Source organism: Astyanax mexicanus, chromosome 1, assembly GCF_023375975.1.
Source record: "Astyanax mexicanus isolate ESR-SI-001 chromosome 1, AstMex3_surface, whole genome shotgun sequence".
Classification (NCBI taxonomy): domain Eukaryota; kingdom Metazoa; phylum Chordata; class Actinopteri; order Characiformes; family Acestrorhamphidae; genus Astyanax; species Astyanax mexicanus.
In genome coordinates, this window is record NC_064408.1 from 90574910 (window position 1) to 90597816 (window position 22907).

Sequence of the window (22907 nt, forward strand, 5' to 3'; positions counted from 1 at the left end):
CATCAGATGGTTATAAATATATTGCAAACAACAAAGGTTGATCACATTTTTAAAAGATAAAATATTTAAAAATGTATTTAAAAATGGCATAAATTGGGCATAAATATCCCCTTACCCACTATATATAGCCAAGAACATTATATAGCACAGTATATGACCTCCCTGATTCAAATATGGGGATGAATGCAATCAAATCCTCCACAGCAATGTTCAAACATCCAGTGTAATGCCTTTTTTATTAATAATCTTCATTTCAGAAAAGCCACTGGAGAAGCACATGTCCATAAACCTTTGGACACGTAAATTCAGTTCAGTGAAAATGAATTGAATGTATGGATGTTAAGCACTGAGCATTCGATCTCAGTGAGTGACTGTGTAACACTTGTTTCTTGCGTAAATGAAAAGTGACAAGTGATGAAACGTTTGAGGCTGATAGAAAGTGAGACAGCCAAGACTTGGTGCCAGCTGTTCTCACTTTTTATTGCCACCCCTCATTAAAATGTCTCTCCCGTTTTGATTTTGTGGATATTTGCCACAATTTGGCACACAGCAAATGCATATTAGGATTATTGGGGATGTTTTAGTACAGCAAGTTTAGTATATTGTGATGTTATTACTATAGCCAAACAGTAGGTCACAATCAATTCTTTTGTCATGTAAATACATAATAAAATATATAACAAACTGAAGATATTAAATAAAATAGAAGATGGAACATGATTGTAAGTTTGGGAAGTTGTCAGAAGGTACTCCTATGACCAAAAGGCAATGTTTCCTAATGATGAGGTTGTGACAGTGCTGAAGAGATGCTGGGTTATTCCCATTATGAACTGACCTATGTGTTATGTAATTATGTCATCAGTGCAGCCTGCCATTCACAGCCTGTTGTGATGATATCAGTGCTACATGCACAATGTTATACTGTGATGTCACCAGCGCAGCCTGCACCTTATGGTGCATTATGATGTCATCAGTAGCGCCTATCCCATATGGAGCATTTTGATAATATATTCATAACCTGCCCCATATGGACTATCCACTTTGAGGTCATCTGTTTCATCAAGTCATCAATCTTTTGTATATTTGTGCGGCCTGTCCCTTATGGGCCACCACGATGTCACCACTGAAGGTTGTCCCTCGTCAGTCATTGAAAGTCATCAGTGCAGCCTGCCCAGTGTGATGATGTAAGAAAGGCCTGTCATTTGTGGTTGGTTAATTGTGGTGTCATCGGGTGCATGTTCTTTGTAATGTGACTGGTGCAGCCAGCTGCTTATAGGAGATTGTGATGTCATCAGAGCAGCCTGTCCATTATTGAAGATTACGACCTATTGTGATGTCACCTATTATGGTCACTTGTCTGAATTCATTGAACAAACCATTTTTGTAAAAAAAAAAAAACATAAAGCTCTAAGGCTCTTTACCCCCCCCCTCCTTCTTTCTGCCTCCCCTCCTCCCTGCCTCTCTCAATTTACCTCTCTCTAAACAATCAGTGACCTTTCATAACTCTGTTCCTGCGCTGATCAAACAGAACCACATGCTGCCGCTGCTTTAAAGGTTCTCACATTTGACTTTGCTCTGAGCAGCTGCCTCACACTATTTTAGGGAGGGCCAGAGGCCAATGCCTGGGGTACCGTTACAAACACATACACACACACACATACACACACAATAAAGAACAGTGCCTGGATTATGTTATGCGCTGTCCTTACAGCTAATAAGCCCCATTAGAAAGACAATAACATTAACAGTAAGTGTCAGAATTACAGTGAGTAAAGGAATGATGAGTAAACCTTGTTCATTCTTTCAGAATGAATAAACCCATCACTCAAGCATATCTTGCATACTTTTAACCTGAAACCTGAATCACAGACTCTAAATTGATATGTTTTAACCTTTACAGATACTGCTGGTTTATCTGAACAGAGCTAGTTAATAAGTGAAGCACTGTTATACAGGAGTTTATTTCCATAAATAAAACAAATATACTGTATAACTCTTAGGTGTAAAGTTACTTCTGTTACTTTGCTATACTATTCGAATTTAATTTTTTTCATATTATATGTATTCTGTTAGAAACTGTTTTTTGTTTTCTTTTTGTTTTGACATGAAACATGTAAAAAATTCACTTTTAATCTAAATCTAAGACATAAAAAGATCTAATCCTGTTCTTAAAAAAACTTGTATTAGTGAAAAATTATAACCTGATTTTGTGACACAGTTTCTCTAATTGTTTTAATAAAACTCCCATTTAAGTGAAAGTCTCAGTCAGAAATTGATTGTGATTGTTTGCAATAGCTGCCATTTAAAAGGATATTATAATTTTTTTCAGGATTGGTTACATCAGAGTTTCTCGATCACTTACCCCTGCAGCTTGCTAATAAGCTGATTAGCTGAATCAGGTGTGGGACCAGTAAAATCAATGAATGTGCAGGGCAGGGTGCCTCCAGGACTAGCATTGAGAAACAATGGGCTACATAAACCACATGTAAAAAAGCAGAGCAGAAAATCCACTGTTGGAGTCTATTTCTAGTTTAATTTTCCTTTACTTCAGCCCTCTTTTACACAGCCAAGAGTAAGGTGCATTTAGATAGAATCTAGGAATCTAAGAAACTAGATTGCTTATTGTCCTGAGAGTATGCCTTCTTACGATTGGTTTGAGTCTCTGCAATAAATTAAGGTCAGCAGGACAACCTTATATGAATGCTCACGGGAGAAGAAGGCGTGGCTGAGAGAGCATGTTGTCATGTTGAATAAAATGCAGTGAATCTTTTCAGCCTGAAGCATAATCTGGGTCCCAGTGCACCACTCTCAATCTTTATCTCATGAATGTCTGCTTCAACAAGCTCCAGTGACCCAGAGCTCTGTGGAAGATGTTCTGAATGAAATACAGTTTGTACCTAGATGTGAAATCATTGTACATTTCAGGCTCATCACTTCTTATGCAGTCTGCATAAGATAAAAAAAAATCACTGTACCACAGTGGCAGACTAAAGGGCAGGGGTAAAAAATAAGAAGGGCACCTAATACAGCCAACATGGACATAATGTCTAGTACCCAGTTGGGCCACCCATACAAACACCACATTGGCATGTTATCTGAGTGTAGGGAATGTAAAATGTATCTTATTGTTCTTTGATACTGCATTTGAGTTTTTTTCTAGATTTCTAAAATAAGGCTATTCACTGTATATATATATATATGATAATATGAACAAAATATGATAATATGATTGCATAATATCATATTATCATATTTTGGATGGCTTTAGTCTTAATCTACAATGCATACAATTTTTAAATAAAGGAAAAACTCTATATTTGCACTGTATACCTAGTGGGCACAAAGCATCAAAGAGCCTTTTTGATTGGATTCTGGTCTCATACCCTAAATACAGTTTTCAACTTTCAAACGTGAGATTTTGATAACAAATATAATATTGATATACAGTTGAAACCGCTATCTTGGCATTTTAACCAGTATGCTCAATGTTGGTTGTGATTGCAACCAAAAATAGTGAAAATATTTTGGAGAATCTATATCTGTATTTTGGCTAAAATGTAGGAACTTTATCTTTGGAATTTATAAACACTTGCTTAATTGAGATTATTGATTTTACTGCATTTAAAAACTGACCAAATTCCTCATCTAAACAATATCATCCTCCATCCAAGATGGAGGGTCTGCTGATCTGTAAAACATACTCTTCCACAGCTGCTGTGTGAAATGAGTTGTAGATCAGCGAATCTGCCCAGCTGCACGAGCCCAGTCACAGCTGTTTAAATCAAACGCGCGCGCGCCTTCAGTTCATTTCACCTCTGAGCGGTTCCACCCCCCCATAAATTGAGCTAGATTTGTCTTTAAAATTACCTAAAATTAACTTGGCGAACAAAGACCTTGCATCAATGTCAGGAAAAATACATCTAAAAGCGTCCAATTCAACCACATTTCGATTGAAAATATCAGCAAATATCATCAAACAAATTCAGTTTCATTAAAATATTAGTGTACACTAATGAAATATCTTAGGACCGTATATTAACATCTGATTGGCTTTAGCTCAGGTTTATGCGTTGGACAGAGTTATGGAAAGTATGGAAAGAGGATCTGTCCACTATTGATGGCTCAGCAATGCTTTTTTAAAAAACACACAGCCAGTGATATCCCTTCACTGCTTACAAGCCTTAATCTAATTTTAGCAATATGCTACAGGCACTTTTTAGTCGGTGGTGGAGTCTTGGTCTCTGAAGAAGTTTAAAATTACATCTGTGAAAGCAACTCTTCAACATTGGAGCGCTAGTATATACTACATGTCTGTGTTATGCTATGGAAAATAAAGATGTGTCAGTTTTAGTGTGGCATGCTTACTTACTGTGTTACAATGCAAAAGGGCAAAACAAAAATAAAGTGTTAGGCTTATGAACAAAATTTATATTGGCGGTGGGAGGATTTTCTTTTTTAAATTGTAACAAAAAATTTAACTTTTTTTTTTTAGAACTTTAGAACTTGATTTTGTGTAGTAATTACATCTGTGTAGTAACATTGCCTACATGGCTAATGTTTGCATTCACCACCTAGTGAAAACAAAACAAAACAAAAAAAAACTGACCCCATCCTCCTCCCTTCCATTTAACCAAAATGTGTTCCCTATTAATTATTGCAGTAACAACAGTCATATACATATACATAACTATTGGGTATTTTAACATCAACATCATAAATCACAGTAACAAAGTTAATATTGAGCGTATTGATAGTAAAATAAGGCAACAGTTCCTCTTGCTGAGTTTCCACAGTGTACTGTAGCAAGATGTTGCGGTCCTAGACAAGGAGCCAATCTCTTTCTCCTGTAACCACACATCCCAGCAGCTCAGACATGCCATTTTCAGGGGCCAGTGCTTATAAGCAAAAATGGAATTGAACAAATTACAGCTACTCTCCTCGCTAGGGATGTACCAATGTGGGAATCCTCTGCTGATGCCCATATCCTATATTACACATGTATATATTTGCAGATACTGCTGCTAATTTCTGAAAGGCAACCAAGCAAATATTCACAGAACTGTATCAAAATCTAGCCTTTATTGTATTAGAATAAGAATAAACTCAGAAGAATCAACAAATGTGCATTAAAATGACAGAACAGAGAAAGTGTGATGTATAACATTTTTATTGTTATACACAGGTACACATATCCAGAGTACAGAAATGACCCTAGTTGTTATGGGCTCAAAATGTCAGAATATATTTCTTATATTCCACATGTTCCTTTTCTTGTTTCCTCAAATAGTTGTAACTTCTAGTTTCTTCATATTGCAAGTGTGTTTATTACTGTTGTGTTGTTGTTGAACTTGTGTGATAATTAAGCAGTCATCAATAACATAATGTGCAAAACTTTAGAAAAATACTGTAGAATACTGTAGAAACTCTTGGATTATGGACTGCACACTGTAAAAACTCTTATAAATAGAATAACCCTTTAATTGTTTATAAATGTTTTCTTCAAGCTATAGTTGTTATTAGAAAAATATGTCCAAGATCTGCCCTTTGATAAGTTGATATATGAGCCAGGAAACACACTGAGTACACATTTCCTTGCCAATAACATATATTCACAAAACATAAATTAAATTAAATTAAAAGGAAAATAAAAATGCCAACAATTTACAGAAGTTAGTGGTTTATTTTGGATGAATAACAGTAAAATATTTTTTTATAGAGATACAAACTAGCTAGTGTTTTATCATTTGTCAGGATGTGAAAATGTATTCATGTAAACTCCCTTTGATCTCAAGTGAGTCTGGAAACCTGTGTTTAACTATAGGTCCTTTATCTCTAACATGTCTTAAACTCATTAACCCATCAAACTAAATGTTTAAAAGGGAGTTAGCATTTAATTGATTATTGATTATTGAAATTTGGTCACATGGGGCAGATATTTAACAAGACAATAGAAACTTTACATGTTATTAATTTTCTTTCGACCAATCAGAAAATGTTCGGCAACTTTTTTTTCCATCATAAAAAATTTACTTGTTGGTCATGAAGGGGTTAATTGTCCTCTGGCTGTTTTTTGCCGCCATTACATAAAAACCTAATTAAAATTTTGTACTAATGCTGCTATATATAATATGCTAGGCATGAACTAAAAACCTTGCTTGTGTACATTTCTTTTCTTTTTTTTTTCAACTTAGTTTTTTATTTTTTTATTTTTTAAACATTCAAGATCAGCAGTGCCCCCAAAGCTGGCAAATCTTTCATTGAATTCTGATATGTTTCACTTTAGCTTGCTATTGCCAAGTGAAACATAATTTCATATTTTAGAATTTATTGTTCATCATTTTTGATTTAGTTAATTCAAAAAGGCAAAGTTTTGGTGTAAATTATGTTAAGAATTAATAATGTTTGTGCTACATAGTGTATTTTCAATAAGCCATGCTGATTAATAGCTTAACTTATTTGAAGCCCTTTTTTCAATGAACAACAGAAATGCAGTACTAATTCTAGAATAAATAAGCGTTTTACATGATAAAAGCAAGTGAATATTATAATACATAAAAGATAAGTAAAATCACCACTCTGTGCCAAAGACAATTAAATAAAACAGTTGCAATGCGGCAGCACATTCTAAATTCAACAGTCAGAGTTCCCATAGTAGAGAATTAAGACAAGAATCCTTTCTTTTTTTGCTTTTTTACAAACATTTTTTATGTTCTTCTGAGGTAAACAGTAGTTAAAGACTCTTTAAAGGCAACACCCTTTTCCAAGGTACCACATACGTTTTCCTTGTGGCACTACCTGAATTTATTTAACACCAAAACTTCCATGGCTTTGGATATCCAGTATTTCCAACATGCAAGCAAGCTTAGGCCCTCGCGGTGCAGTTCTCAACCTAACCCACATTTATAAATGAATAATCAATGACTAATGCTGTGCAGTGCATCCAAGCACAAAATAAAGACATCTGTCAGTAAAATCGCATGCACTAGGGTCTACAAATAGCCGTCTAAGGCCAAAAATTGAAGTAAACATAATTGCTGGTAAATGAAGTTCTGTCCTGCTTGACAAGGATAGGCAATTAATTATTATTAATAAATATATTATTACTGTAGGCAATTACTCATCTTTTTATATTATTCTTTTTTATTTTTATTTCTGATCAATGTGATTTGTTGGGCAGGTAAATATTATTTCATTTTAAAATAAGGCTTATTGCACATCTCATAAAACATTTTATACGAAACACAAAAAACTGACCTCTGACACTGAATAAAAGCTTCGAATAAACTAAAATGTGTAAAAGATTCTTAATAAATTACAACTGAAAGTAGGTAAACAAATTAATGTGTACACACTTTGAGTAAACTCAGTGTAGTGTATTATGATCTAAAATCAAACATCCCACCTGTTGTCTGTGTGAGAGAGGAGAAAAACAAACACAAAGAAAAAAGACAACACACTGAACATTTTAGTGGAAATACAACGGTACCATGCACAGGTTATGTTGTCTCAAGTTGCATAAAAACAACACAGGCAACGATTGAAGAAGCTGCAGTGACTCAGTAACGTTGTAAGACTGGAGAGTGACGCTGTTGTGTGTGTTTGGTTTCCTTTGGCCTGTGTGGCGTGATTGCTGGAACGTGACAATGTTCCCTGAACAAATTCCTCTGGCACTGAGCGCACATCTCCCCACTTACACGTCAGTTGGCAAAAGAGCAAGGCAGCTGTTTGTGCCCATCACGTTAAAGTGCATCTCCAAACTTTTCCAGTAATGCCTCTGCACACACAGAGAGGCTCCACCCTTCAGAACTGATGGCCTGGATAAGCAGACTTTTTACCTTCACCTGTGCTTGCTTTTTCTTAACATTTAGTCCTCCACCAAGCCAGTAAACATTTCATTGAGGACTGGAATCCCTTCAAAAACATGCTGCATTTCTCATACGTCTTCCATTATTGCTGCCGCTGCCGACTCCATCTGCTTGGTGCCATTTTGTTTTCTTAAAGCCGATGACACAGAGGTCCACAACTGGGAAATTAAACCAGTCACAGATATGAGTAAAGATATGCTCCAATCTGTTGTTTTAAGGTCTCAAACAGGTCTCCCACAAAAAGGAGATTTTAATCTTAGGGGTCAATGGGGCATTTAATTTTTTTTATTTAAAATATAAAATGTTTGCAAATGGATAAATTAACAGACATTGGTAAAACAGCCTACCTGATCTGCCACTCCATCATGTCAAAAAGTGAACAAAAATAATTGCCAGTCCAATATTCAAAAGCATTACCATGGCAACCAAAACAGAATTAGGCCCCTGGAACAGAAAAAAACATGGTCTGTCAAACATTTTGATAAATCACAATCACAATCACAATCATCAATTAATAATATTCACCCTAATGAGAGACTGTAACTCCACCTCAGTTTATATCACAATACCTACATTTAGAGTGTGTTAATAATAATATTCACCCTAATGAGAGACTGTAACTCTACCTCAGTTTATATCACAATACCTACATTTAGAATGTTATTAATAATAATTACTGTGATGAGAGACTGTAACTCCACCTCAGTTTATAATATCACACTACCTACATTTAGAGTGTTATTAATAATATTCACTCTAGTGAGAGACTGTAACTCTTCCTCAGTTTAAATCACAATACCTACATTTAAAATGTGTTATTAATAATCACCCAATTAGGCATCTGTTAGCCATGGGTGGGTGGGCAACTTACTGTTTCTTCTTCTGATACCTCTGTGTTGACTTCCATGCTAGCTTTCTTGGTTTCTGCAAGGCTCTTTGGCTTTATAGATTCCTGTTTCCTGAGCTTGGGAGTTGGTGTCCTTAACAGTTTAGTAGGGGGTGGGAGCATTCTGGCCAGGCTGGACTGGGTCATCTCAGGCTCCTCATCCTCTGGTTCCTCTGGTGGAGGAACCATCACAGTTGCCTTCACCAAGTAGCTGTGATATGCAGTGTGCAGCTGCCCATTGCCTGTGCTAACAGGATTGGGTGCTGGTTCATTAACTTTTGGGGGCTTTGGTGGGGGGACTTCTTTGACTGGTGCTGGTGCTGGTGGTAGCGAGGGTACTTTGGCAATCTCTGTTATTATAGAGGCCCTTTCTTCTTTGCTTATTTTACGACTTAGAGCTGTGTTGTCTTTGCTTATCTTCCGGGTAATGCTGCTGTTGGCCTGCTGACTCTTCTTTTTTGACGTCCCCGGTGGGGATGGCGTAGGGCTTTGGGCTGGTGAGTGTGATGGAGTTGTGCCACGTCGATAAAAGGGGCTTCCGGATTTCTCTTTTTTTGGTTCTTCCTGTGGTGGGGCCTCAGTAATCTCCTCCACAGGCTCGCTGAGTTTTTGCTTGATATAATCTGGGCCTGCAACACAAGAGAAATTAGTTCAGGTCAGTGGCCAAGAGGGGTATAACCTTACACATATGGAAAAGTGCTTTCTTTTACAGTCTCTGGCTGTTAACCAGTTGTATGTGAGGTAAAACTAGAGATTTGTTTTGGTATTCTAGGGTCTTAAAATTAAGGCAGTAGTTATTTAATGAGGAAGTTTAAGGTACAAACTCTATTGTATATAGGGGTGCACAGTGATACCGAAATTATACTGATGTCTACATATTTCGAACAAATACTTGCTAATGTATTTATTGTATGCTAAAAAAAGGACCAAGTGACGCTGACTGTGGCACCACTGGCCCAGAATTCCCCTATAGGTGCATCGCTAATTGTAAAATCATTTTGAATAAAATAAAGTATGCAGATTAGGGTTGACAACGTTAACACATTATTGTACAATAATTTTGGAAACTTTAACGTTGTTTTTGTTTTAATGCAAATTAATCAAGTAAAAAGTTTAGAACCTGGTGATGCGTTAGCTATTTTATTTAGTGACATAACACAACACCACTACTTTTAAGTTCATAAGGAAACTTAGTCTACACCTGTGCACTTTTAAAGTTCTCAGTGCCTCGTTTTAAATGTCAGGGTCCTAAGAATTCTACCAATGAAGTGTGGAGCTACTTTGAGCTTGTTAATGGCATAAATATTTAGTAAGTAAGTAAAATACTTCCTTGCATGGGCAGCACTATGACCCTATTGTTAGCATTGCTGTGGCATAAGGGAGGTGGGCTATTCGGCAAAAGTTTGTAATCGTCATCATATATTCCACTACACCCCATGTCCATTTCACACTGGATTTCTCCATTAAGGAGAAGATTAAGTCAGATCAATCACAATTAGTTGCAGAATTCTGTTGCGTTTAATCTAATACTTTTTTATTAATTCTGATACAACTTAAAGAACATTTGAATACATGATAATAATTCTACAATAATTTAAAAGAAACATCTCTTGCATATATTTTAAGATAACCTTTGATAAAACTGCTAAAACAGAGCACCAAATACTATACGTGCAATTATATGTAGAACCTTTTTGCTAAGTCTAATAAATATTATTATTATGCCTAAAATGTTCTAGGCATTAAGCTACAAAAAGAACATTATAAAAACCTCATAAAAGGATAATTATTTTGAAGTAACAATGGCATCCTAACAAAACATATCTTGCATTCACGTCATATTTTTAAACAGGAAAGGAAGACAGTATAAAGTGAGTGAGGTACAGTTTTATATTTTAACACACTGATTAACATGATCTCAGTCAATTTAATTTTTTGGTATGTAAGACTACACAAACCCAGAAAAGGAAAAGACTGCATCCTTAGTGTCCATTTAAATAAAATACTATTGGTGGCCCTAATGTTTCCCCTGACAAATGATAACCAAAGGAGAGAAGCCAAGAATCTCACAAATTAGTGTTTATAGGATTTTTTTTTAATAAAGACAAATAAAATGAAATAATAAATAATGTTTTTTTTAATAATAACAGTTGTAAAATCTTAAAATGTTTCAATGTGGTAGTGTAAAATTTGTTTTATTTACATTGTGTATTTACAGGTCTGCGTTCAAACCATTTCTCAGTAATTTATTAAATTGACAATTTCTAAAAATCAGATCAGACTGTCAATGTTACTTTACAATGGAACTCTCTTTGTCTTGCTGGTTGTGTCCTCTTTGTGATGCTATTATGACAACACTGTTGATGAATCAAGGTCAACTGAATTAATTACAAGTCTAATACGCAGCACCACACTTACGGTACATGTAATCCTGACTTTGCATAATGGCTCATTCTGAGAAATCCTACAGCAACTGATTAAAGTGTGAATGACTTAACTGTGACTTTGAGTGTGAGTTTGGTATTCACTCTACACCTAATAAGACCCACTACAAAGGGGAAAAAGTATTCCAAACATTATGAGGGATTTATTTATTTATGACTCCAGTGAAGATACATTCACACATTAACTTGATAAGAACCCATCATGCAGTATGTGTTTGTGCATACTCCTGCCTATTGGAGTTCCACGCATGCTTTGAATCACATACCGATAGGCTCATGCTTTTTGTAACCTGTTAGAATTTACACACAGTTACACAGTGAAACACATTAAGATTTGACAACTCTGTGAGTCCATTGAGATTTAGCTTTCAGCCAATGCCAAAGAATTAAAATCTGCCACATCTAAAAAATAAAGCCCTCTTAAAACTTTAACATCAATTTGTATATCCATTTAATTAGAGAACAACACTATGATGAATTGCAGGTGTATAAATTGCACAATGACATTAATTGGGCTATGCTGGCCGGGCTATGCTGGATGGACAGTAGGGATGGGAATCACAGGCATCTCATTATACAATATCACGATATGTTGCTTACAATAATAATATCACAAGACTGTGATTCTGTGATACTATTTTCTATGATGCTTCACAGCATCTGTGTTACTGAAGAGGATAAAATAATCCTAAATAAGGGAATACAAGGAATTATGTATTTATTGGTGTCAATTTTACAACCAATATCCTTCACTGCAGGTTTACCCTATCAATTTGATTAGTGCCACCATGAGAGTAATGAAGCAGTTACTTTATGTATCGTACATGTATCACATAGAAAATTATATGATTTATCGCAATACCGATATTTTTCCCACTCTTAATGGACAGCACAGTCATGCTGTAATAAAATGTTTTTAAAGCTTAAATACATTACTTTAATATATTAAATTCATAATTAATTTTAGCTAGGCCTGGACAATATTTCGATATCGGTATTTATCGCGATAAGAAATGTTTCAATAACGGTGATATCATTTTTGTGATTTATCGATATGTATTATTTACAGACAGGCGTTTTTTAGCGGCGTCAGTTCACTGCAGCCCTGAACATAGCCGGGCTACGTCAGTGCGTGATGACGCAATCATACAGGCACGTAGCCAGCTAGGCTAGGCTAGGCTAAACCTGGGTCGCCTCCTCTCCGCACCGCACCTAAAATCTCCCGCGATGAAGCGAAACCGACCCTAACCGAGCGGATCTCCGCTCCGCACCTAAAACCCGCCCGCCTTGAAGCGAAACCGACCCTAACCGAGCGGATCTCCGCACCTAAAATCCGCCCGCGATGAAACGAAACCGACCCTAACCGAACGGATCTCGGCTGCGCTCCGCTCCGCACCCAAAACCCGCCCGCGATGAAAAGAAACCGACCCTAACCGAACGGATCTCGGCTGCGCTCCGCTCCGCACCCAAAACCCGCCCGCGATGAAACGAAACCGACCCTAACCGAACTGATCTCGGCTGCGCTCCGCTCCGCACCCAAAACCCGCCCGCGATGAAACGAAACCGACCCTAACCGAACGGATCTCGGCTGCGCTCCGCTCCGCACCCAAAACCCGCCCGTGATGAAACGAAACAGACCCTAACCGAACGGATCTCGGCTGCACTCCGCTCCTCTCCGCTCCGCACCTAAAACCTCCCGCGATGAAACGAAACCGACCCTAACCCGCTCGTTTTCATCGCAGGACATTTTAAATGAAGAATGAGCGGATAGTTGAGGGAGGCAGGTCTAATTCAGTGGTTCGACTTTCAAAGGTTTGATAAACTTCAGACTTCAGCTTGCTCCAAATTGTTCTGGAGAGTGGAGCCGACCAGCAACAGTAATACATCCGTTCCTCCACCTCAAGCAGATTCACTACACACAATATCTTCCTTATTCTGGCTAAAACACTTGTAGTTTATGTTGTATCTAAGTTATTTATAGTTTATATAGGTTTGTTTATTTGACAGGGATATCATGTTCCCTTTATACATATGAAGGCTTTTTCTATTCCCTATTCTGGTTGAAGCACTTTTGTTTTGATCTGTTAAATATGTTTACAAAAGAATAAGAAGCTCTGCCTCTGTTGTAATGTAAAGTTATTTATATTGGTAATATGTATATAGGTTATAGGTTTATGTTTGACAGGGATGTCATGTTTTTATTTTGCTACATGCAAATAAAAGTGAGCATTGATTTATTCTGATAATTTTTTATTTATAAAGTATTATACAGTTTTTTGTGAGAGGAGGCTTTAAAGACTTCAATTTAAGATTTCAGACAGTAGTGTACAGATTTCCATTGCAGGGATTCTTAGCAGTTTTTCTGAGGCCTTCAAAGTATTTTATATAGTTTTATATAGTTTATATCGATATTGAAATTATATCGTATCGACCTAAATTAAGGAATATATCGTGATATAATTTTTTGCCATATCGTCCAGCACTAATTTCAGCAGTATTATATGCAACTATTAATTTAAACTTGATAAAAGGTGTGTGTGCAGCCACCAGTTTTAGCCTGGTTTGTTCCATATGGAATAATGTGACACTTCTCTGTGTTTTGAGAAATAATATAAAAGGTAAACAACAACAAAAAAAACTGTGATTCTCAACATGAAATAATGGCAGATTAGCCAAGATTATCATTACTAATCCTCAAATAAGAAAACATCAGAACTTTAGATTGTTCAGCTTGAGGTTGACTGATTTGCTTTTATATAACAGTTTTAACTGGAAGAGTGGCAAATGGACAGAGAGTTGTCCCATACAAGGTGCTAATGATGAGTTTGGGATGTTATGCCATTCAAACGCTTAATAAAAAAAAGATAATGTTTTTGTTTTGTCTACATTAGTAGCTGTAAGTTAATGCTCAGCACATTTCTGCTTAATTAGGCACGTACAGAGAAGGACGTTATTACGTAAGAGAAAATAAAAACCTGGTGGTTTAGATCATTTGAAAACATAGATACGCTTTAGTGTGTCCAGTCTGTTTTCTTTGCAAAGCAGGTCATATTGTAAGTATTTTGGAACAACATACAAAACTATTTAAAAAAAAAAAAAAAAAAAAAACATAAAAAAGGAGAGTAATACATATGATAAGATCTTTGTGGGTGCAGGAATGAAAAACTGACTTGGCTGTTCATCTCTGCTTCTCTTCTTAGTAGGAAATGTTCTTTTTTACTTTAGCTATAGTAGAAATATATGGAAATGATCTGTGGTGTTCTGAACAACCTACTATCTACCAGGAGTGATGTTAACAGTCTAAGAAAAAAGAAACTTGTGCCATTTTATTTTAAGGTCCCATGTCATCACATATGGTTTTCCAAGTCACATGAAGCTCTACTGCATCCTTTCAAACTGATGCTAGCGAGGCGGAATACTAACTTTTAATTCTCTTACGTCAGCTAACAGACACCCGTGCTGACTAGCATTGCGCTGAGTGAGAGAGGAGAAGGATGGCCATCCAATCCAGCCACAGAGAGCAAGTGTATAAATTATGCTTTCTGGGATTCTGGCCACTGATGCTATCGTTATGTTTGTGTGGTCTAGCTTTATATTAAATGTCCCTAATAACTATTTAGTTAGATATTTAACATTTATGCAACACTGTAACTGCTAATGATGTATTCACTTGTAAAAGTGGATTACAGTAGTACAAATTCTATAACACAGTATGGATAGCATGATTATTTATTACTGTTTTTGTTGTGGACTCTTATGAGGTCTCTATTTAAAGAAGCATTTAGATATTTCCAGTCCACCGGAGCATATGCTTTTACAGCTTTCTAGGTCAAGAATATGAATTTAGCTCACTTGTGTTAATAGCACTATCGTACGCAACAGACAGGATTATGTTTTGTTCACCTTCTGTCCACAAACAGAAGGTCAGGTCTGACTAAAGAGCAACTGGCCCAGTTTGCGCAGAATGCAAATTAGCAAACAGAAAATTACACTGTAAAGAACAATGCTTAGTAATGGTTCAACCCTTGGACATGATTTAGAAATAGGAACAATATTATTGTTTTATAGTTTATAATTTAATAACAAAAAAAATGTAATTTAATTCTGAAAGTTTGCCTAATTAGATGAATTGAATGCAGCGGTATTCCTGAAGTTTTTTATGGAAGTCCAGGATGTGAACTGCTGTGGTCTGGGTAACTGGGTCCGAGTTGCTGTGAAATGGCCCTTTGCTTTTGTACATTCTCTACACTGTAGAGAATCTGAACAGACAGTCCGCACACTTTAAACATGGCTGTCCTGTGGGACAGTGTGGTGCTATTATGAGGAGCTGTGTATTTATATTTATGTTACACATGCCACTGCTGTGGCGGTGGGACACAGTGGGTGAAGGCCACCTGCTTTCTGTGCACCTTGCATTACAGAGTGAGAGAGAAAGAGAGAGAGAGATAAGGACTGTAGTGGTTGTTAGTTTAGACATCCCGAGTGAAGGAATGGACAGCTGCTGTGATTCAGAGCCCCACTCACTGTCCAGCCATTCAGCTTTCAGCTCGTGACCATTCCAGCTATGTCTTCATTAGTTTCTACTTAAAGACGCATTCACTACCCATATAGAGCTTCATTAACGTCAGTCCAGGAACGATTTCAGACGCGTTCTGATCAGTGCAGCACTGAAAGGTCACCGTCTGTGCTAATCTGCTATAAGTCAGTAATGTCCATTAGGCGTGCAGCCGGTAGTTTTCCTCACTCTGATGTTTTAATTCATTTACGCTGATATACTGCGGTGCCAGACAGGCCAGCTCATTCACATTATATATAGACACAATTAATTTACATTAAATACATCTTTGCTTAACAGTGAGAGTCAGAAGAGCTGATAGTGTCAGAAGTGTCACAGTGTCATTTAATAATCAAGCTGATTTTCTATAAGGTTTAGAGAAGGTTTCTATAAGGTTTATTGAACAATAAGTAATGAACACCCTGGTAATCCTATAAGATTCTATGTAGTACATGAAAACATATTTTTCAATAGGATTCTTCAATAGAGTCCTTAAGTCGTTGTGGTTCTATACAGAACCACTGCCTTTAATTAAGAACTCCTTTTTTAAGATTGCTGCAGTGAAAACATTTTCCCTGACTTGTAATTTTATGTATGTGTTAATAAGATTGTTTCTATAAAATTAACATTCAAAAAACTAAACATGCACAAAAGGGTTCTTTGAAATGTAATTATAGTAGCATAGAACTATTGTTTTATATGGTTCTTTAAATATGCTTATATATAAAACCAAGAAAGGAACAGTTCATGAAGACAAACAGGGAGGTTGTAAATAGTATTGATTTGCTGTTCCAGTATTAAATAATCAGTTCTCACATCTCTTTCAGCTATTTCTACTATCAGCCACATAGTATCACATAGTATCCCATTCCTCTGAAGTTGTCCTTTAGCATCAAGATGTTTGCAGTAGTTGTGAGTATTGTTGTAAGGTGGGGCCTCCAGGTCTCACATTTATGAGTTTTATTTACCAGTGACTCATAGATGTCACTGATAAGACTAATTTAACTATAATATATAAGGTATACCCCACTGCTTGCCACTGTGATGGGATAATTAGTGTTACTTACTTTATATGCATGTTGTTTTTCTGTTAGATGTGATGACAAAAGGCAAATGAGGGGTATAAACGGCAGCAAAGCCAGTTGCCAATAAGCTTAAAAGGAAATATGGACTGCCTTGCCAAAATAAAGGTCACACGCTCTAATATTTAGATGGACAGCGTTTGGCTTTGATAAAGGAAAGGAATGGTGCATAATTTTCACAAGTTTCTAAAATGTCACATTTTTTTCTGTGTAGAGTTGTATATTTTTTCCCAAAGATCGTGTATTGATAATTGGCAATTTGGACCACTGCATATACCAAATATTCTCCATAAGATTAAGGTCTGGAATCTGTGGTGGCCAATCCATGTGTGAAAATGATTCTCATGCTCCCTGAACCACTCTTTCACAATTCCAGCCCCATGAATCCTGGCATTGTCACCTTGGAATATGTCCGTGGCATCAGGGAAGATAAAATGCATTGATGGAATAACCTGGTTGTTCAGTATATTCTGGTAGTCAGCTGACCACATTCTTGGGGTACATAAAATTATGTCTTACTGATAAGTGTTTTTTTTACAGCTACAGAGCTGTTTAGTCACAAAACTTTAAGTTCACTTCACACTGTGTGTTTGGAAATGCTCTCAATTTTACTGTTAAACATAACCCTGAGTTCTAGTGTTGTTTGTTTATGATTTAATTTCACCAAAGGTTTAAGTTATCGTAATCACAATCTTTGATTTTTTTTTCTGATGACATTCCTTCCTCCTTTCATTTAATCAATTTCAGCAATCTCCTTAAATGTATTCTCTGCTTGATACATGTCAATAATTTTACCCACCTGACCCTTTCCACATGGTTGTTTAACAAATGAAAAGCTACTCACTGCACCAGTTAGGGTTAAATAACTTGTTGCCAGCTGAAACACCCATTCAGTATTTATCCAATGGGAGACTCTTTCCCATTTGTCGAGTTAAATCCAGGTGGTGACCTTTTTTTGGTCAGGCATAATGAATGGACGAATAAAATGAATGAATGACTAAAACATAATATGTCCTATAAGTTAGGTCCTATAAAATCAAAATATATCCTGCCTTTCTCCCAGCCTGGAGATGCTGAACTGAGATAACTGACATATGGCTTGATTTCACAGTGGATATGATTGATGTGTGTGATACTGTTATGTGTAAGTGCTGGTGTTTTGTATGCGCCTGAGGTGCAGGGTTACAGCTGCCTTGGAAATGTCCCTCCAAGCTTTGTGTTCTTACAGCACAAACACAGCGCTTCATTGTAGTCATAGAAACAGCGTTCAATAGCAGCAGTCTTACATTACATTTGCCTGTAAAACCAGTTTCAGTGGCTATTCAGAATCAGTACAAAACCCACAGTGTGCTCTAAACACTAATGCCTACAGTAAAACAGGGCCTGGAGAGATGTTTAAAACATAAAAGTGTCAAAGTCAGACAAAAGGCACATTTGCACTAAAACTTTAGTGTTTTTTTTTTGGTTTATAAGTGATGTATTATGATTTAGTTCATTAATCAGGCCATAAACACTTAATTATTACCCTTCATTAAATCATTATAAACAGTTATGAAAAAGAAGGTCAACAGTCACTTGCAGTGATCTGTAGATCTGGTAAGCATCAGAACTTTCTGGTGACAAACAATGTTCTCTATCAGTGTTCTGCCTGTTCTTCATTAGTCATTGTTCTGTCTGGTCATTAGTAATCAGTGTTCTACTTATTCTCCATCAGTCATTGTTCTCCAACAGTCAGTGTTCTACCTGCTCTCCATGAGTCAATGTTCTACAACAATCAGTGTTCAACCTGTTCTCCGATAGTCCCTGTGTCACGTCTGAAACTGACTCTGTAGTCCAATACTCTCTTTTGCTGTCAGTGGACAAACTCTGACCCTGAACTACAATTCCCAGCATTCCCAGTCATTCCTGAAATTCTAGATTGTTTTCAGCTGTTGTTTATTTTTTCTTGTATATAAACCTGTTTGTTTGTATTACTTAGCACAGATTATTGCCCCTGTTTATCAGTGATTTACCAAGCATTCTCCTGCTCTCTGTATCTTCTTGGTATGACCAGTATGTTTCTTGTGATATTTACATGATTTGGCTCTGATGATTTGTCTTGCGCTTGTATGACGGCTACGCTCTCTGTTTTTTGCCCCTTGTACTAAAGTATTATTTAGATTTTACCGCTAGTGACCGCTCAATGAGTCAAAGATGATCTCAACACAAAGGAGACTTAGATAATATAACACTTTAATATTGGGTTGTAATGTTATGATCACTATAAAAGTATGCTTAATATTACTTAATGGGATTATATAAAAATACTTTTGTGAGGTTTTCACATAGTCCTCAGCACTGTATAGTTCCTAACTTAAAACTCGGAACAGAACTAAAACAGTTCAAATACATTACTGAGATTATGTAATCCTTCAGATTCCAGTTTCTGATCTTGCAGTCCATCAATCATAACAGAATACGTTATGAAAGAAAAACATCTAGCTGTCATGGTGGAGCACAGAATACAGACACTCGCGGAACCAGTCAAGGATTTTATTAAAAACCCACAGGGTACAGAGAATGAGATTAGCAGTATAAACAAAACACCAGTAAAGGTATACCTGGGAGCGGAGAGCTTAACAGGATAGTGAGGCAGTCCAGTGGTCATACACGAAGTAAGCAGTATCAGAGGCAATCCAAAAACAGAAACGATAAACAATCCAATGGTCATACACAAGGCAGGCAGTATCAAGGATGATCCGAAAAACATAAACGATAAACAGTCCAGGGTAATACACGAAAAAATCCACAACGAAGGCAAAGGCAAAAATCGGTAGTCAAAAAACAAAAGCAAGGTCATACACGGAAAATAATCACAGAGAATAACGCTTTGTAATGTCGGACGAAACCTAGGCAATACGCGGCGCCGAAGGGCGTCTGAGCAGTACTTTTATACTGTGGCTAATACTCAGGGCTAACAGGCCGGGGCAGGTGAGGTGTCACGTGATCAGCAGTGTGTGTGTTGTCAGCGGGTGGTGCATTCTGGGTGTTGTAGTTGTTGGGCTGACAACCTCCGTTGGAGACCAGTGTGGAAGGACAGGAAGTGCCTACAGCACCAGACGTGACACTAGCCCTGCTTGCATTATTATTCTGGTAGCTGAACTGAATCGTGATCTGCAATTCAAAGCATGTCAGAACAGGTCAGAGCTAAAGAGATTTTCTTGGTGCTGAAACATGATTTTATAGTCAAATCAACCCCTAGAAAAATACTTTTTTTATGACTCCACAGATAGCTGTCACCAACATGGTCGCCCTAACACCAAATTAAGGAAGACACCCTTTATTGGGTTGTGGCTATTGCAGTAATGATAAAAAGGCAAAGAAGTTACTTGTAAACATACAAAACTATTGATCAGATACTAAAGCAAGTAGCTGAAAAAACGCTTTCTAAAATGCCATTACCAGTTACGCAGTGAAATAGGGTAAGCTAGTTAACTAATATTAGCTGTGCAGTTCAGAGGTCACTGAAAGAGGATATTCAGTTACAGGTTGTTAGGAAGAGGTCAAACTTGGAGTTCATGACCCTCTCAGCCTCTGTGCACCTGTCAGGCCATGACAGAGTGGACAGTTGTATGACCAGGTTCTGTTAAACAGACATCAATTGTAACCACTATAAACAGCAAACTTAGTCTACAGTTCAACACCAAGAATTTAGAAAAATGTATAGTTTCTATCAGACAAGACACAGTATAGACAAGATGCTTGTCTACCTTAGTTCATATTTATAAGTAACATTCTTTTATATCATGCATTTTTTATAGATTACTGAACCACTCCAGGTTTAGGGTGACAATTTAAGAATGCAGTTAGCATCATGCTAATTGGTGGAGTATAAACTTCCATTTTTTGCTAGGAACATTTGTCTTGTAACCCTAACATTTTTGTATTAAGTAGACCATTAAAACCAACCTTGGGTCAGTGTCCCATCAGCACTGGTGATATCCTTAACATGCTTATTAAAGCTGTCATTTAGATAATCGTTCATCCATCATAATCAAAGGTAAATATTGAATTATTGTAATCTTGGTTTAAGGTTAAGGGTGGGTTTAAGGCCCAGCACTAACATAATTCTAGAATTTCAAAGGAACCAAGCATTAAATTACACTATTATAGAGAATTTATTTAGTTACAGTTTAGTTTTAAAGAAACAGTTTGGTAAAAAGTCAAATTAATATGATTTTTCACTGACCTCTGTGTGATCAGTTGTGTGCTTCTTTAGTTTAGGCTAATGTTGTTAACAAACAATGTTCTGTCACCAACTCTGTAAATCTCTGTAAATACATATCCAAAGGTGTTTTTCTCTTAACCTCTCTCTCAAAATGGATGATAATGGAATTCCAGTTTTAGCCTAAATATGGTTTATTTGTTATTCATTTACCGTAAAATGTATGTGTAACTAAACTGAAATACCGATAAGAGTGTGTTTGTGTGTGTGTGTGTGTGTGTATGTTTGCATACCTGGTTGATGGAAGCTGGGAGATAACTCTCTGGCCACAGCTCTTGCTAGATCTGATTCATGACCGGCAGCGACTGCAGCCTGGTCTGCTGCTTCACTCTTTGCTCTGGCATGGGTTGTCCTGTGCCACACAGACACAAAGTGGGTGAGAAACCATTTATTATATCATAACACAATTTATCAGTGTGAAGCAGTCACATCCTCTACAAAGACACACTTATGTGCATTTTAATACACAATTACTGGGAAGTTACTTAACACACTTAACAAAATATACCTGTTTCTGGCACGGAAGTATAAAATATATCAGTATAAAATATTTAAAGGCTTGACCAAGGTGAGTCTTCTGTGACCACTAGGAAGGGCTGTTAAAGGGATTCAAAGTCTTTAAAACAAATCATATATCAATCTGAAAGTCACAGTTACAGAAACAGCCTGGTTAACGGTGTGTGTGAGCAAGTATGTTTGTAAAATATGAGTGTGTGGAAGGCTGGAGGGCGGTTCTGGTGACTAGGTCACTGAAACGAGTTTGAATTAGCATTAAAAATGATGTGGCCTGATTTTGGCTGTGGTAAGGGAGGAGGGAGGAGGGGATTTTATTGTCTGTCTGTGTCAGTGTGTTTACATTGCCATGACTGTAATAAATCTAAAAAAAAAACAATTAAAATTTACATTTAAATAGTTTCATAATTTAAAATGGGATGAGAAACATATATATATATATATATATATATATATATATATATATATATATATTAATACTTAAATATTAGTCATATTAAAGTAAATATTTCTGGTTAGAGTTTTTAACATCTTACTAAAGAAATTAATTATTAATTATTAATAATTAAAATGGAATCATTTATAAATGCATAGGTTACAAGTACTATTAACACAGACATTAATGTATGTCTCATCATGTATCATACTAATATACACATGGGACATATGGACATATCATTACATACAGTGTGCATGTATGTTTGTATAAATGTATGTGTGTGTATAATAATGTTCATGAGTAGAAAATGTGAACTTATCAACTATACATGAAATTTGACTATGGGCACATACATAGACACACACACTTATGCATATGAAACTATACAGGACCCTGCATCGTGACACTGCATTAAAACACACGTGTGTTGTGTGTTTTGGAGTCTCTGTAAGGTCAGGCAACAGTGACCCTGTGATTTTTGTCAAATCCTGCTTTTACAAATGGACGTGAGGCGATCAGACAAAGAACTTAATCCAGTCTGAGGCAGAGGAGCACTCCCCTCACACTCAGACCAGAACACACACACACTTTGACTCATTACGATAGTGTAATACTTTTGGTGCTATTGAAAACTGTCGACAAAACATTTTTCATCATAGAGATGATACATTTAACAATCAGACAAATAACCAGTTAACCAGCCAAATAAAGTTATTAAGAATCTTTGTTAACCTAGAAGAAGCCTTTGTGAAAGAGGTTTTGAACAATATAATGCATGTTATTGATGCTCCATTACTGTTCAATATAAATCTTTTCACTTATTTGGCTGAACACAAAAAGCCCTTTTTTGCCATTTTAA

At 36.5% G+C, this 22907-nt stretch overlaps 1 protein-coding gene across 1 annotated transcript in view; it reads right to left on the minus strand.

The window, feature by feature from the left end:
• Positions 1-5149: 5149 nt before the first annotated feature.
• jph1a (junctophilin 1a) overlaps positions 5150-22907 on the minus strand; it is a 36285-nt gene continuing 18527 nt past the window's right edge. Inside the window, exons 3-6 of the mRNA XM_007260093.4 lie at positions 21330-21448; positions 8737-9380; positions 8213-8309; positions 5150-8023 (exon numbers count right to left, since the gene is read on the minus strand). Coding sequence (XP_007260155.2) covers positions 8229-8309; positions 8737-9380; positions 21330-21448 — 844 coding nt within the window. The 3' untranslated portion in view covers positions 5150-8023; positions 8213-8228. The remainder of the gene's footprint in view (positions 8024-8212; positions 8310-8736; positions 9381-21329; positions 21449-22907) is intronic.